Raw genomic sequence first — 12,908 nt, 5'->3', positions numbered from 1 at the left:
TTTAATTACCAGAAAGAGGGGATGGGCAGGTTCTTTAGAATGACACAGTACTCCAAATTTTACGGTTCATGAGAGTAATAATGGTCAGTAACAATAGACACACAAATGTTACTGCATTAACTTTACAACTGGTGTCAGTCTTGTAAAAAACTACAAGTCGTAAGGTGGCAAAACAAAACAAAAAAACCTGAAAACTAAAGCTAGTGTCCAGAGTCATTGGGTCTAAGGTGGATCTGAAGCTACTGCTCATCTGGGTGGATAGTAAAGTGTTATTTGAACAATTATGGGTATAAAAATCAGAGCTAAGGGTTCGAATACAGAATGTCAGAAAAAAAGAGCTTAGGTCCTGTTCTTTAGTGCATTCTCAATAAAAGGAACCTCCCATGTACCTTCAGACTCCAGCATGATTTAATTCAGTGTCGGTGTTTTCAAATTTATTTTGTTTCGGTAATCAATTCTAAAGCAAAAGTATGGTGACGGGTGGGGATGCGTGTTGCCTGTTAGGGCGCTTGACTGGTATGAGAAAGCATTGAGTTCAATTCATAGCACTACAAAAACAAAACAAATTAAAACATGACTTTCCTTTAACAGGAAACTATTGGAATAACTAAACTCATGTTTCTTAAACTAAGGTAACAATAATAAAGAGAGTTTACATTTACTTGGCTGAAAAAGAATGGGAATTTTATGTGGTTTTCATGACAAAAGACTTGGTATGCTACCCTAGAAGTGAAGGCTGAGGAGACACAAAGAGGGTCTGTTATAAAGAATTTAGGAAGATATGACTCTGCGCAGGCTAGACACTGGGGAGTGGGGGTGAAGAGGTGCCTTGGTCCTGTCTCAGATAGATAATGGGACATACTTATTAGACTTCCTATGGGAGGCCTTACCGTCTCAGTGGAGCAGATGGGAGGAGTGGAGAGTGGAGGGAGTGGGAGAAAAAGAGGGAGGGGGAACTGGGAATAGAATGCAAAAAATAAATTGATAAATAAAAAGAGGACATGATTCCAGCAAGGTTTCACTTGGGTTCTGCTGTTCAGTGAACCAGCATATAATCACCATTCTTGTTCAGTGAGATTAGGAATTACCTTATTTTCACAGGGAAAAAATTATAATATTTATCAGTGAATGTATAACTAGATCAGAGATGAAAAACATATACAAATGAGTATTGGCTGAGCCAAATAGATTTTGTATTAATTCTTTACCACCATCTAATGCGCAAACCATAACACACCTTCCAATTAGATTCCATATTAGAGTTTGAGTAGGAAATATTTTACAAATTGCTTTGCAAAGCCCTTACTTTGACACATCTGTTTAAGTACGCCAACTCAAATTCAAGATCTGATTGTGGGAAAGGGATGAATGGGATGCACATGGTTTTGGTCCAATACATTTCTGAAAACTAGAAACACTAATTCATCAATGCTAATTTTGTTTTTACAATCCTTAAAGACGCACAGAATTTCTTCTTTAAGAACTATGACAGAAAGGATCGTCCATGCCTGCCGCAAACATTGGTCTCTTTCTTACCTGTTGCTTTGGTTCTCAGCAATTCTGATGGTTTGCTTGGCTCTCCAATCCCAATGTTGTTCCCAGCAACAACACGGAATTCATATTCCACCCAAGGACTCAAACCAACTACTGTTGCATTATATGTCTGGCCACTGAGAATTTCAGGTACTAATACAAACAAACAAACAACAAGTCAGAACTGAGGACTTAAGTCATGAATAGGCACTAGGAAAAAGCAGAAAATTATGCTTGCTTTTTACATTTTTTTCCATATGAAGTTTCAAATTACTGTTTTTTCAATTTCTGTGTAGCATTATGTGGGGAATTTGATGGGAATTAGATTGAATCTGTTGATTGCTTCTTGTAGACTGGTCATTTTCATGATGTCAATCCTACTGATCAATAATCATGGGGAGGGCAGTCTTCCTATCATCTGTAGACTTCTTCAATTTTTTTCTTCAAAGTCTTACAGTTTTTATTATATAAATGTTTCACTTGCTTAGAGTTATTGTAAGATATTTTGATTTTCAAGACTATTATGAAAGGTAATGTTTCTATCCTTTCTTTCTAGGTCTGTTTGTCATTTGAATATAGGAAGGCTACTGATTTTTCTGTGTTAATTTTGTATCTTGTTACTTTGCTGGAAGCATTTATCTGCTATTGGAATGTCCTTCTGGTGTCTTTAGAGACTGTTATGAATAATAATATAACATCTGCAAATAAACATTCTTTGACTTCTTCCTTTCCTATTTATATCCACTGATCCCCCTCAATTTTCTTATCATTGCATTGAACAGGTATGGAAAGAGTTAACATTCTTGTCATGTTCTTAATCAGAATGGAAATGCTACATGTTGCTCCACATTTAGAATGGTACTGACTATTGGCTGGCTGCAAAGTACATTTACTATGTTGAAATATGGGCAAGTTGGGTTTCTTTTTTCAAAAATCTTATCTGCATGCAATGAAATGATCATATATTTTCTGTCTTATAGACTGTATTATAGATTACATTTATTGATTTACATATTCCTACTATTGCTGCATAACTTTGACAAAATTAATGTGATCATGGTGGGTGATCTTTTCAATTTGCTCCGAAATTTGGTTTCAAGCATTTTATTGAGAATTTGACATTGTTGTTTCTGAGGAATGTTGAGCTATAATTTCTTTTTGTTTGTTTGTTTGTTTTCTGTTTTTGTTGAGTCCCTATTTTATAGTTTTGGCATTGGGGTAATAGTGACTTCACAAAAAGATTTGGAAATATCTTTCAGCTTTTATTTTTCAGAACAACTTGTGGAGTATTGGCATTAGTTCTCTTTTGAAGGCCTTATAGCAATCTGCACTGAATCTGTCTGGCCCTAGATGCTATTGTTGTTGGGATATTTTTAATTGCTGCTTCCTTTTAACTATGGGTTTGGGGTCTGTTTAAATGGCTTCTTTCATCTCAATTTAACTTTGGTATGCCCTATATATCAAGAAGTTAATTCGCTTCTTTTAGGTTTTGCGGTTAGGTAGAACAAAGACTGCTAAAATATAACCTTATGATTCTCTGAATTTCATCATTTTGGGGATGACTTTTCCACTCCTCAGTTTTTAAAATTTGTATCTTCTATGTCTTTCCTTTGGTTATTTTGATTAAAAATTGAGTTTTTCAAAGAACCAACTCTATTTTATTGATTTTTTTGTATAGCATATTTTGTTATTTCTACTTCATTGATTTCAGACCTGAGTTTATTTCTCCCTATCTACTCTTATTTATTCCTATTTTTCTTTAAAGCAAATAAGTGTATCATTAAGTTATTAATATGAGATATTAATACACTTACTTGTAGTAACAGCTTGCCAGCCCACAGAAAAGGGTGTCCGAGTTTGAATAGTAAATATTTGAATTGGGCTGTTGTTATCAGGACCAGGTCTCCAGCTCAGCTGAGAGGTAGTACTTGAGATGTGTTCCACTTTTACTTCCTCTGGAGGACCAGGGGGACCTGGAAAAATTTTATTTATGGTGGCTGTGTTGTAAACATTTAAACACACTAGTTGAGGACTAGAAGGACTTATTTTACATGCCATATATACAAAAAATTACTTAATGAATACAATCTAGTGGTTGTAAATTAAATACTAAAACATCTGTCTTATCCAGATGTGTTATATCACTTCTAGAAATTATGGAATACAAATAATGCATTTATTGGATAGCATATAACCACGAACTGATTTCATATATTAATATCCATCCTTTCTCAATGATAGTGCAATTAAATATAACTAATATGGACAAATGTAAAATCCTATATATTGTATTCTGCAGTGACAGTAATGGCTTATTACAAATAGAAGGTCAGTTTAAATTTTAGGATTTGGCACTGTGTGATAAACACAGTCATTTATTGGCCATCACCACAGAACCCATAAGATAGACTACTGAAGTTTACAAAACAGGAAATAATTTCTAGTTTTCTGTCATCCCCTTGTCCTTATTTAATTACTCAAACAGCTGTCATTTATGCATGGACATTTCTGATCATGAATAAAAAATGGAAGCCCTCTTTCATCATTTCTGCTCACCTCTCACAATGATATCAGCCACAGCAGACAAGCGTTCTAGTGTTGTTTGTACTGTGCAGAGATATTTTCCTGAATGGCCTAATTGAATATTCCTTATCATCAAATCCCCAACAGATTCCTGAAGACAGAAAGAGGAAGCAGGATGAAACCATAATCACACACAGCAGGTCCCATTTTCTTTACAGCTGTGTAGATATTAAACATAAGACACTTTTGAAATTAGGAGATATACTAAGATTATTATAGTTCTCTATAATTGATCCCTTTTATTATCCCTTTTACTTTAATTGCATCTAGAACACAAGTATTTCTGTGAAATACATAAGAATAAAGCAAAACAAAAACAGATGCAGCTTTTTGTACAGTTAGCGATTATGTCTGTAAATGATGACGGAGAGAATGGTTATGGACTACATGGATTCATGTACAACATGCTTTTTCTTATTAAGAACTTAACAATTTTAGATACTTACTCCCCCAATTCTTTCAAAATGAGCCATTTCTTTCTTTAAGTCTATTATATCTCCATTAAAGTACCAAACAAATATTACTTCCATGGTGGGGTCATGAGACACTTGGCAGGGTAAAACAATACTCTCACCAACTGTAACATCCATTTTAGAAGGTGGTATTGTAATGACAGTTCTCTCTGTTGAGAAAAGATTAGTTTTTAAAAGCTTAGAAAATGTGAACATGTGGCTATAAAATACACATTTTTAATGTTATGCTACTATTTTATGCAAAAAAGAAAACACCATTATATTCAGTATGAAAAAATATTCTTCCTGTTTTTTAAACATCTTGTACTTCCATTTTGTTGTTTAAAGTTATAAACAAATGAGTCCTCTATATCACCTTGTCTCTCAAGTCTCAGAGAACAGAGCAGAAGAGGGGGCAGAACCATCATCAGAGCCAGAGATTTGGGATCCCCAGTAGTGGATTTTTCTTGATATGACATGGCTACTTCATTGATGACCTCATAGCATCTGTGGCTGCTTGCACTAGATCAAGCAAATCAACACTGTAGCATAGATCATGAAGGTGTTCATGAAACCCACCTGTTATGAAGGGACTATGGGTACTTGATCAATTGGGGAGAGGGAGACTCAGTTATTTTTTTTAATTTGGTCCCTGGTAGATTGAAAATAATCCAGTAAATTGTCCAATATCCTAGAGTACACAGGAAGCACAATGGTTACTTTAAAAGGCTGATTCCATACGGATTTTCAAAAGTGCTTTAGTATGATTTGTCCTTTCCTATGTTCTCTTCTTGAGTCTGCCTTCCCATTCTCCTTCCCATTTAATACTCTCATTCTAATTTCGTCATTATGTCTTTTGAAGCTATATGGTATTTTTCCTTTCTTGGAAGAACTACTTTCTCTTCCTAGTCCTTTTCTAGCTTCTTAATTTCTGTTTATTCTAATAGGAACATATATATCTAAAGCATATAAGCAAGCATCTGCATATAAGGAAAACAGGCAATATTGTTCTTTGGATTCTGAGTTACCCCAGCCAGGATGATTGCTTCTAGCTCCCTCCATTTGCCTGCAAAACTCATAATTTCATTTTTCTTATCAATCAAATAATATTCCATTATATATATTTAACACATTTTCACTATCCATTCATCGGGTGATGGGCATCTAGCTATTTCCAATCTCTGGCTATCCTGAATAGAGTGACAAAGAACACAAAAGAAGTATCTCTTTAATAAGAGATAGACACCTTAGTGTATGTGTCCAAAAATGGGTTAGCAGCATCTCCTGGTAGATGGATTTTGAGCTTTTGAAGAACTTCACATGAATTTCCATAGTGGATATACTCATTTTCACTCCCACCAACAATGAATAAATATTGCTCTTTCTCTTCATCCTTACCAGCATGTACTTTCATTTGTTTTAATGATCTTGGACATTCTGACTGGTAAAAGACAAATCTTAAAGTATTTTTAATTTGCATTTATCTGACTAAGGAGATTAAACATTTTTATAGTGCTTCTCAGGTGCTTGTGTATCTTTGAAGAGCTATCTGTTTAGTTCTATACCCTATTTTTCAAATTGGGTTTTTGTTTTCTTTTTTTGGTTTTACGAGACAGGGTTTCTCTGTATTGTTTTGGAGGCTGTCGGTCCAGCCTGGCCTCGAACTCACAGAGATCTGCCTGCCTCTGCCTCCCGAGTGCTGGGATTAAAGGCGTGCGCCACCACCGCCCAGTGGGCTTTTGTTTTCTTGATGGTCAAGGTTTTCAGTTTGTTTGTGTTATTTTGGTTTTTTGGTTTTTGGTTTGTTCTGTTTGCTGATCCTTATAATTCAAACTGTTAGTCCTCTGTAAATTGTAAAACTAGTGAAATTTTTTCCTGTTTTGTAGGATGCTGATTTGTTCAACTGATGCTATTCTTTGTGGTAAGGTGATTTTTAAATTTAGCTTGCTGCATCCTATTGATTAATCACTGTTCTTATTTCTTCACTGTCAGTATTCTAAATGGTCATTTTTTTTATGCCATATGTTTTCATTTCTAGGGAAATGAAAGTCTGTTCCAGACTTTCTCTTCTTTCAGATTCAGGGTCTTATGTTGAGTTCCTACATCTATAGAGACCTATTAATATAGAAACTTCATAAAATACAATAATATATGCAGGGAATTTAAATGGAACTACAATATTATCAGACAGATAATGTTCCAACTAAACACCTTTTACCACCATATATTACCTCTCCATGAGATGGAATCCATACTTGACACTGCCAAAATTGCCAAGAACCTGAAACTAGATTAGATCATGAGGCTAAGGGAAAACCTACTACTATTATTCTAGTAAATCAACATAGTAATAAAATAATTCCCACTTACATACTGCTATGCCCATAGAGCAGAACATTAGATCTCATCAGAGAAGCTTCTTCTTATACTAGATGAGGATTAACAAAGAGGCCCACAACTGGACAGTGTTCATGGAATGAGAGACTTTTGAACACTTGACTCTAAAAGGGATGTTTTTATCAAATCTCTCCCCTCAACCCTCAGGGACCTATAAGGAATAAAATGCAGAAAGAAAAGCTAAAGGCAGTCTATGACTCCAAGGAAACAGTGTACAGAGTTTTTCAGACACCACAGGGCTGATAGATATATAAATTCTTAGAGACTAGCTACATTCACCTGACCAACACAAGTTCAAAAGAGAAAAACAGTCCCGTTATGCAGAAGAAGAAGGAGAAATGAAATCCTAGCACTTACCAAGAAGCTACTTAATAATAGATACCTGTCATTATTTCGAAATCAGTTTTTTTTTCCTAATGGTTATATGAACCATACTCCAAGGTAGACACCATGCCCAGGAGTGAGTAGTTGGGAAACACAAAACAGATTCTGTAACTTTTTTGTGACTTTTTTGATATTTTTATCTTATTGTTTCTTTTTATTTTATTTATTTATTTGTTTGTTTGTTTTTTCTTTATGAAACACAGAGAAAGAACCTGAAACTCAGGGAGGTAGGGATGATCTGGAAGGAGTTGGAGGTGGGAAATATAATAAAATATTTTTTATTTTCAGAAATTCACAAAAAGAAAGGAAGAGGGGATATGAAGTAGTCAGCATAGAGAGGATGGGTAGATCTTGGAGACATTAAGAGGATAAGTGGAGGGAGTAATTCTGAAGCAGGTGAGTATAATCAAAACACATTTTATGAAATTCTCAAAATTTAATAATGCAGTTCTTAAATTACAGATAGATTTCTTCTTAGTGCATGTGGGAATAAGTTAAAGACTTTCCAAGACAAAATTCCATACACAGTAAGCCACACTATTTTTATATTTTATTCTACAATATTAAATAGAAATATATAACTATTACTCTAAATAATTCATTAGCTTAAGAATCCATGACACAAACTGCATTTCTAAGATTATACACACCCAAATATATGTTGTTTTATAATTACAGGCTTATGTTTGAAAGTATGAATGAAGCATATTTTGGCAATGCTTCTGACGAATGTTTCACTTTCAGTTGAATTTGCAACATTAATATGAAAGTGGAAGTGTCTATTTGTGAATCCATATACTTCCATATGAAAATACGCAGCTGCCATAGAAACATCTCCTTTAGGAACATTTTTTTGGAGGCTAACTATTGTTTCTCAGGTCCTAATACATTATGGAACTGATTTTCAAAGTCATTTCCAAGAATAATCTAGGGTTCCATGAGTTCTAATGAAGAGTAACAGTTATAGGCATTTTAGTTACTGCCTTCAGTGTGTGCACACACGCATATACACATATACTCACACAGACACATAGACACATGTATAAGTAAATAAAATAAACAACAAAAGCAGTATTTTTTAAAAGTCACAAAAACATTCCTTTACCATCAAAAGTAAAATCACCAAAGGAATAGACATGTAAGAATGAAAGTTTAAGGCAATTATAACAAAAATATATGAAGATATTTCAAAATAGTTAAATGACCATGGCAAACCCAAAGAGTAAAGTTTGACTGTCTAAAGATGGATCAATAGCTTCCATACATTTTGGCTTCTTTTCTTTCATCAACAAACCAAACCAGCACTGAGATTATATTCATATCATCAGATGATTAGTGTTTATTACTATCTTGAATGTTTGCACCAAAACTTATTTATGGTTTGTCACCATAATAAGGGAAGGAACAGATTTAGATGAAACATTTATGAAGCAATCTTCAGGTAGTGAAGATTCATCCTTTATGAAAAGATCAATACATTTTAAGAGTAGTGAGTTTGCAGGTTATTTCTAGAGTGGGTCTTTTACAAATGTCATTTCTGACTCTTGGGCATGTCCCCTTTGTTATCAGTACCCTGTGCCTTTTCTTAAAACTGAAATATTCCCACCAGCAAGCAGGGACCAACCATATGTATGCCCTGAACCTTGAGCCTATAAGCACTGGAGATTTAAGAGACATATTTCTATCCCATATAAAATATACAACTTGTGAACCTAGTTAGAACATCAGAAACAGATTGATATAATGTATCACTTAATTTTATCTACAGAAGGTTAAACTATTTTTTTCTATAAAAACATCGTAGTGGCAAGTCATGTGGGGGTGGCTCACACCTTTAATCCCAGCACTCGGGAGGCAGAGGTAGACAGATCTCTGTGAGTTCAAGGCCAGCTTGGTCTACAAAGCTCCACAGAGAAATCCAGTCTCAAAAAATCAAAACAACAGCAACAACAAAAAGCAAAACAACAACAAAAAAATACATAGTGGCAAAAATATATCAGTGGAATATAGGAAGTAATAATTTTGGGTTTTAAAGTAACGTGATAAAATAGCCATGATAAAGATGGAAGAGAGCCTTATATGTCTGAGTATATTAGAGAGAATGCAATATATTAGTGAGAAACACTCTTATTTTTTTAGATACATTCTACTATATTATAATCAGGGAGAAGTATGGAGAGAGGACTTGATAACTGTTTCCATTTACATTTTTTAGTCTTCCTTACGTCTTTAAGTGATATCTAGCATTTAAAAGTATTTTACTAATAGGGAAATGTTTTCCTCTAGTAGTTTCTTTGAAAAAAATCACTACTATTTTATTAATATTTGTGGGCAGATGACTTGGCTAATTGGATGTGCTGGTAAAGTCAAACTCTCCCTATTAACTTTTAGATCATGTATTTAAACTAATTTTTAAGCATTAAAATAACAACCACTTCTTCCTTTTATGACATCACACAGTGGTACTAGACTAATTATTCCCTATATGCATTCCTCAGTGGCCATACAATGATGAGTAAATCTTCATGAATAAGAAAGAATCATAGCATGATATATAATTGTTATAATGTATCTAAAATGTTCCAGCTACTAAATGTATAAAAATATTTATTGAGGACTCTTCACCTCTCCATTCTTCTGTTAAGTACTAGACATACAATTGTGAGGGATGATATGTAAAACTAAATGAGGGATTCATTGTAGGAAAGAGATTGCTTTAACATAGAAGTCCATGGCAAGCAACAGTAACCTGGGAAAAACTTACATGTAGCATCCGCTATTGTGAAGGACAATTAAAAGGAATCTGGATAAAGAAACCTGTTTGGTAGATGTAAGGAAGTCATTTTGCTAGAAATTCCTGGATGAGCCACAGAGGAGGGCATGAATGAAAATGGGAAGATGAAGTATTCTGACAGCAATGGACATCGAAAGTCTTAGACCTCACAATCCAGTTATCGGTCCTCTGTGACATAAAAGCAGACCTTAGTTTGAAAGACACGGGAAGACTGTTTTTGAAACGAATGAGGACCATTTTTCTTTCAAATATTTTACTGTTTATAAAATTTTATAAGGGGGATAGTGATACGTGAGTAGTTTGATCAAGTTATATACACTAGAAACAGGCTTTTAGTATCATATTTTATATAAAACACAATCTAAATACTTTATCCAACTTGTATCTTGGTTATTAGATTTTTCTTACTTGCTTTTCTGGAAACTCATCAGACCAGTGCAATCTATATTTTTAGCAGCTCCATTTTCAATTGAGGTAATTACTTGGGCTACATTACCGCTCTTTGCAAATGCATGAAAAACACTTTTTTTCTTGATAAGTGTTTATTTTCCAAAGTACCTTTAAGGTCAATATAACATTTTAGAGCTACTAACTGCAGTTTCAGACTGCAAAATTTCTGTTAACTTCTGATAAATAACCTTAGATGTGTAAATCTTATAACATCAGGGCTGTTAATAAACAGATAAACATGAATTTTTTATTCTAAAATAATTTCATCTTTTGTTACTGTAAAATCTATTTTATGCAAGTTTTTATTTAACTTTTCAGGTAATGTATATGAGATAATATGGATGTTTGTTCTGATAGGGTCTGTAACCCATAAACATTTTATAGGAAGCTGGAGGGACTTTATGATATGTGTATTAGTTTAAAATGTCATTTATTCATTCCATTGTAGCTTTTTCAATTTGAAGAAAAAGCTCATTAATAATTGTTTTTTCTAAAGCTCTATACAAAAATAGTGTTCTTCTCCTTGAATCAAATAATGTTCAAATTAAATTTTTATTTCTAGCCCTGTGGATATTAGCTCTACTATGTTTCAGAAATATTTAAAACTCATAGAATTTTTTTATAAAAAACTTTGAAGAATTCATGCAACTGTGTGATAGATAACACTTTATTGCACTGCGCAAACATAAAAATATTCTTTATTTGTAGTAATTTGCTGGCAAACTTTGTTGCCTATTTACTAGCTGAAAGGTTCAGGTACTATGCTGGCCTGCCCTGTTACTTGGCAGGACGCCCTCAGGCAACACTCTCGCCAGCCCAGAGTTCTGTGAGAACCATTCAGGTGCAAAGGACCCCTTTAAAGGACTGACCCGTGCTCGCTTATGCTCTTGTTTACTCTCTTACTCCCATCATCTCATCCTTTCTCTTTCTCTCTCTCTTTTACTCCTCTTTTCTTACTCTCATCATTCTCTCTCTCTCCCTCCCTCCCTCCCTCCCTCCCTCCCTCCCTCCCTCCCTCCCTCCCTCCCTCCCTCCCTCTCTCTCTCTCTCTCTCTCTCTCTCTCTCTCTCTCTTTGCTCGGCATGGGTTGGTTACCTCTCAGCCCCCTTTCCTTTCCTCCTGTCCACCAACATAATTCCACGTGGGATCATTGAGTCATGGTTTGTGTCTCTTTACTGGGAAAACCTAGACATTTTAACAACACTAGCTCCTAACCTGCTGCTGAGACTTAAGAGTTAACATTTCTAAAAACGCCACAGCAAGAGGTGGGTGAGCTGGCATGCTCTTATTCTAGAGGCAGGTGCTGATTCTCAGAATCTTTTCACCTGCAGCTTCTGCTGTTGCTGTCCACTGCTGCTTTCCGTATCACATACATCCCTATGGAAGTGGATTCTAATGTCCCTTCTTGCCCACTTAGGGAATCAAGTTCCCCTAACAGTCATTAGGCATGAACATGCGAACTTGTACAATGGGACACCTTCTCACATGTTTACTGCCCAGCAAGTATCCGATCCTAGGCTACTGCCCAAGAATATAGCCATTCCCACATGTTCATGTGTGTGCTTACTCATACCACTAGACATTAGCACAGAGCAAGTTCAGTGATAGGCAAGGCAGATGAGGCACTCCAAGACAACAGTGGAATGTGAGGCCCTGTATGGGACACAGTGGGAAACGGGAGAACAGGGTTACCAGAGGATGGTGGGATCAGAAATATGGGGAAAATAGGAACAACATATTTAAAGGGAATCAAGTTTCATCTAGATAGGAGGATAATGTTTGAATGTTTATTAAACAGCAGGATGAACAGATAGTAATAATATATTGCATACTCATTTTCTTAGTAGAATTAGTATAATTTCATCATAAAAGCAGTAAGTACGTTATATAACTGATATGTTAATTACCTTAATTTAATAACATAACAATGAAAACATCATTCTGTATTCTATAGACACATACAATTTTGGTTTATTAAAGTATTTTTTAAAGAAATGTGTAATGTTCCTGAAAGATATGCGAAATATTGGAAGTATAAAGTAAAGACACGGTTCAAAGAGATACCTGTAGCTTGAGTATAAAAAATGGGTAGTTAATTAGGAGGTTAATTGGCACATTGTCAAGTTGAATAGATTTAGAATTACTGGGGAGACAACCTTCAGGGTATGTATTTGAATGTATTTCTAAACAGCTTAAACGAGACATTGCATCCTGAATATGGGTGCTACTATGACATGGTCTAAGGTCCAAGATAAATAAAGAAGGGGGAAATGAGGAAGTCGAGCAAACACCAGTAATTGATTTTCTCTGTTTTC

At 34.8% G+C, this 12,908-nt stretch overlaps 1 protein-coding gene across 5 annotated transcripts in view; it reads right to left on the bottom strand.

Annotated features, from left to right (window-relative positions):
- The window catches only part of Cntn6 (contactin 6), a 393,737-nt gene that overhangs the window by 36,035 nt on the left and 344,794 nt on the right, over positions 1–12,908 (bottom strand). For all 5 annotated transcript variants that reach the window (XM_040738250.1, XM_040738246.1, XM_040738248.1 and 2 more), the window contains 4 exons: positions 4,563–4,738; positions 4,090–4,207; positions 3,348–3,506; positions 1,537–1,686 (listed from right to left, as the gene is read on the bottom strand). In XM_040738250.1, the coding sequence (XP_040594184.1) occupies positions 1,537–1,686; positions 3,348–3,506; positions 4,090–4,207; positions 4,563–4,738 (603 nt within the window). The remainder of the gene's footprint in view (positions 1–1,536; positions 1,687–3,347; positions 3,507–4,089; positions 4,208–4,562; positions 4,739–12,908) is intronic.

Source organism: Mesocricetus auratus, unplaced genomic scaffold (assembly GCF_017639785.1).
Source record: "Mesocricetus auratus isolate SY011 unplaced genomic scaffold, BCM_Maur_2.0 Super-Scaffold_100676, whole genome shotgun sequence".
Taxonomy (NCBI): domain Eukaryota; kingdom Metazoa; phylum Chordata; class Mammalia; order Rodentia; family Cricetidae; genus Mesocricetus; species Mesocricetus auratus.
This window is presented reverse-complemented; position numbering and strand designations above follow the sequence as displayed.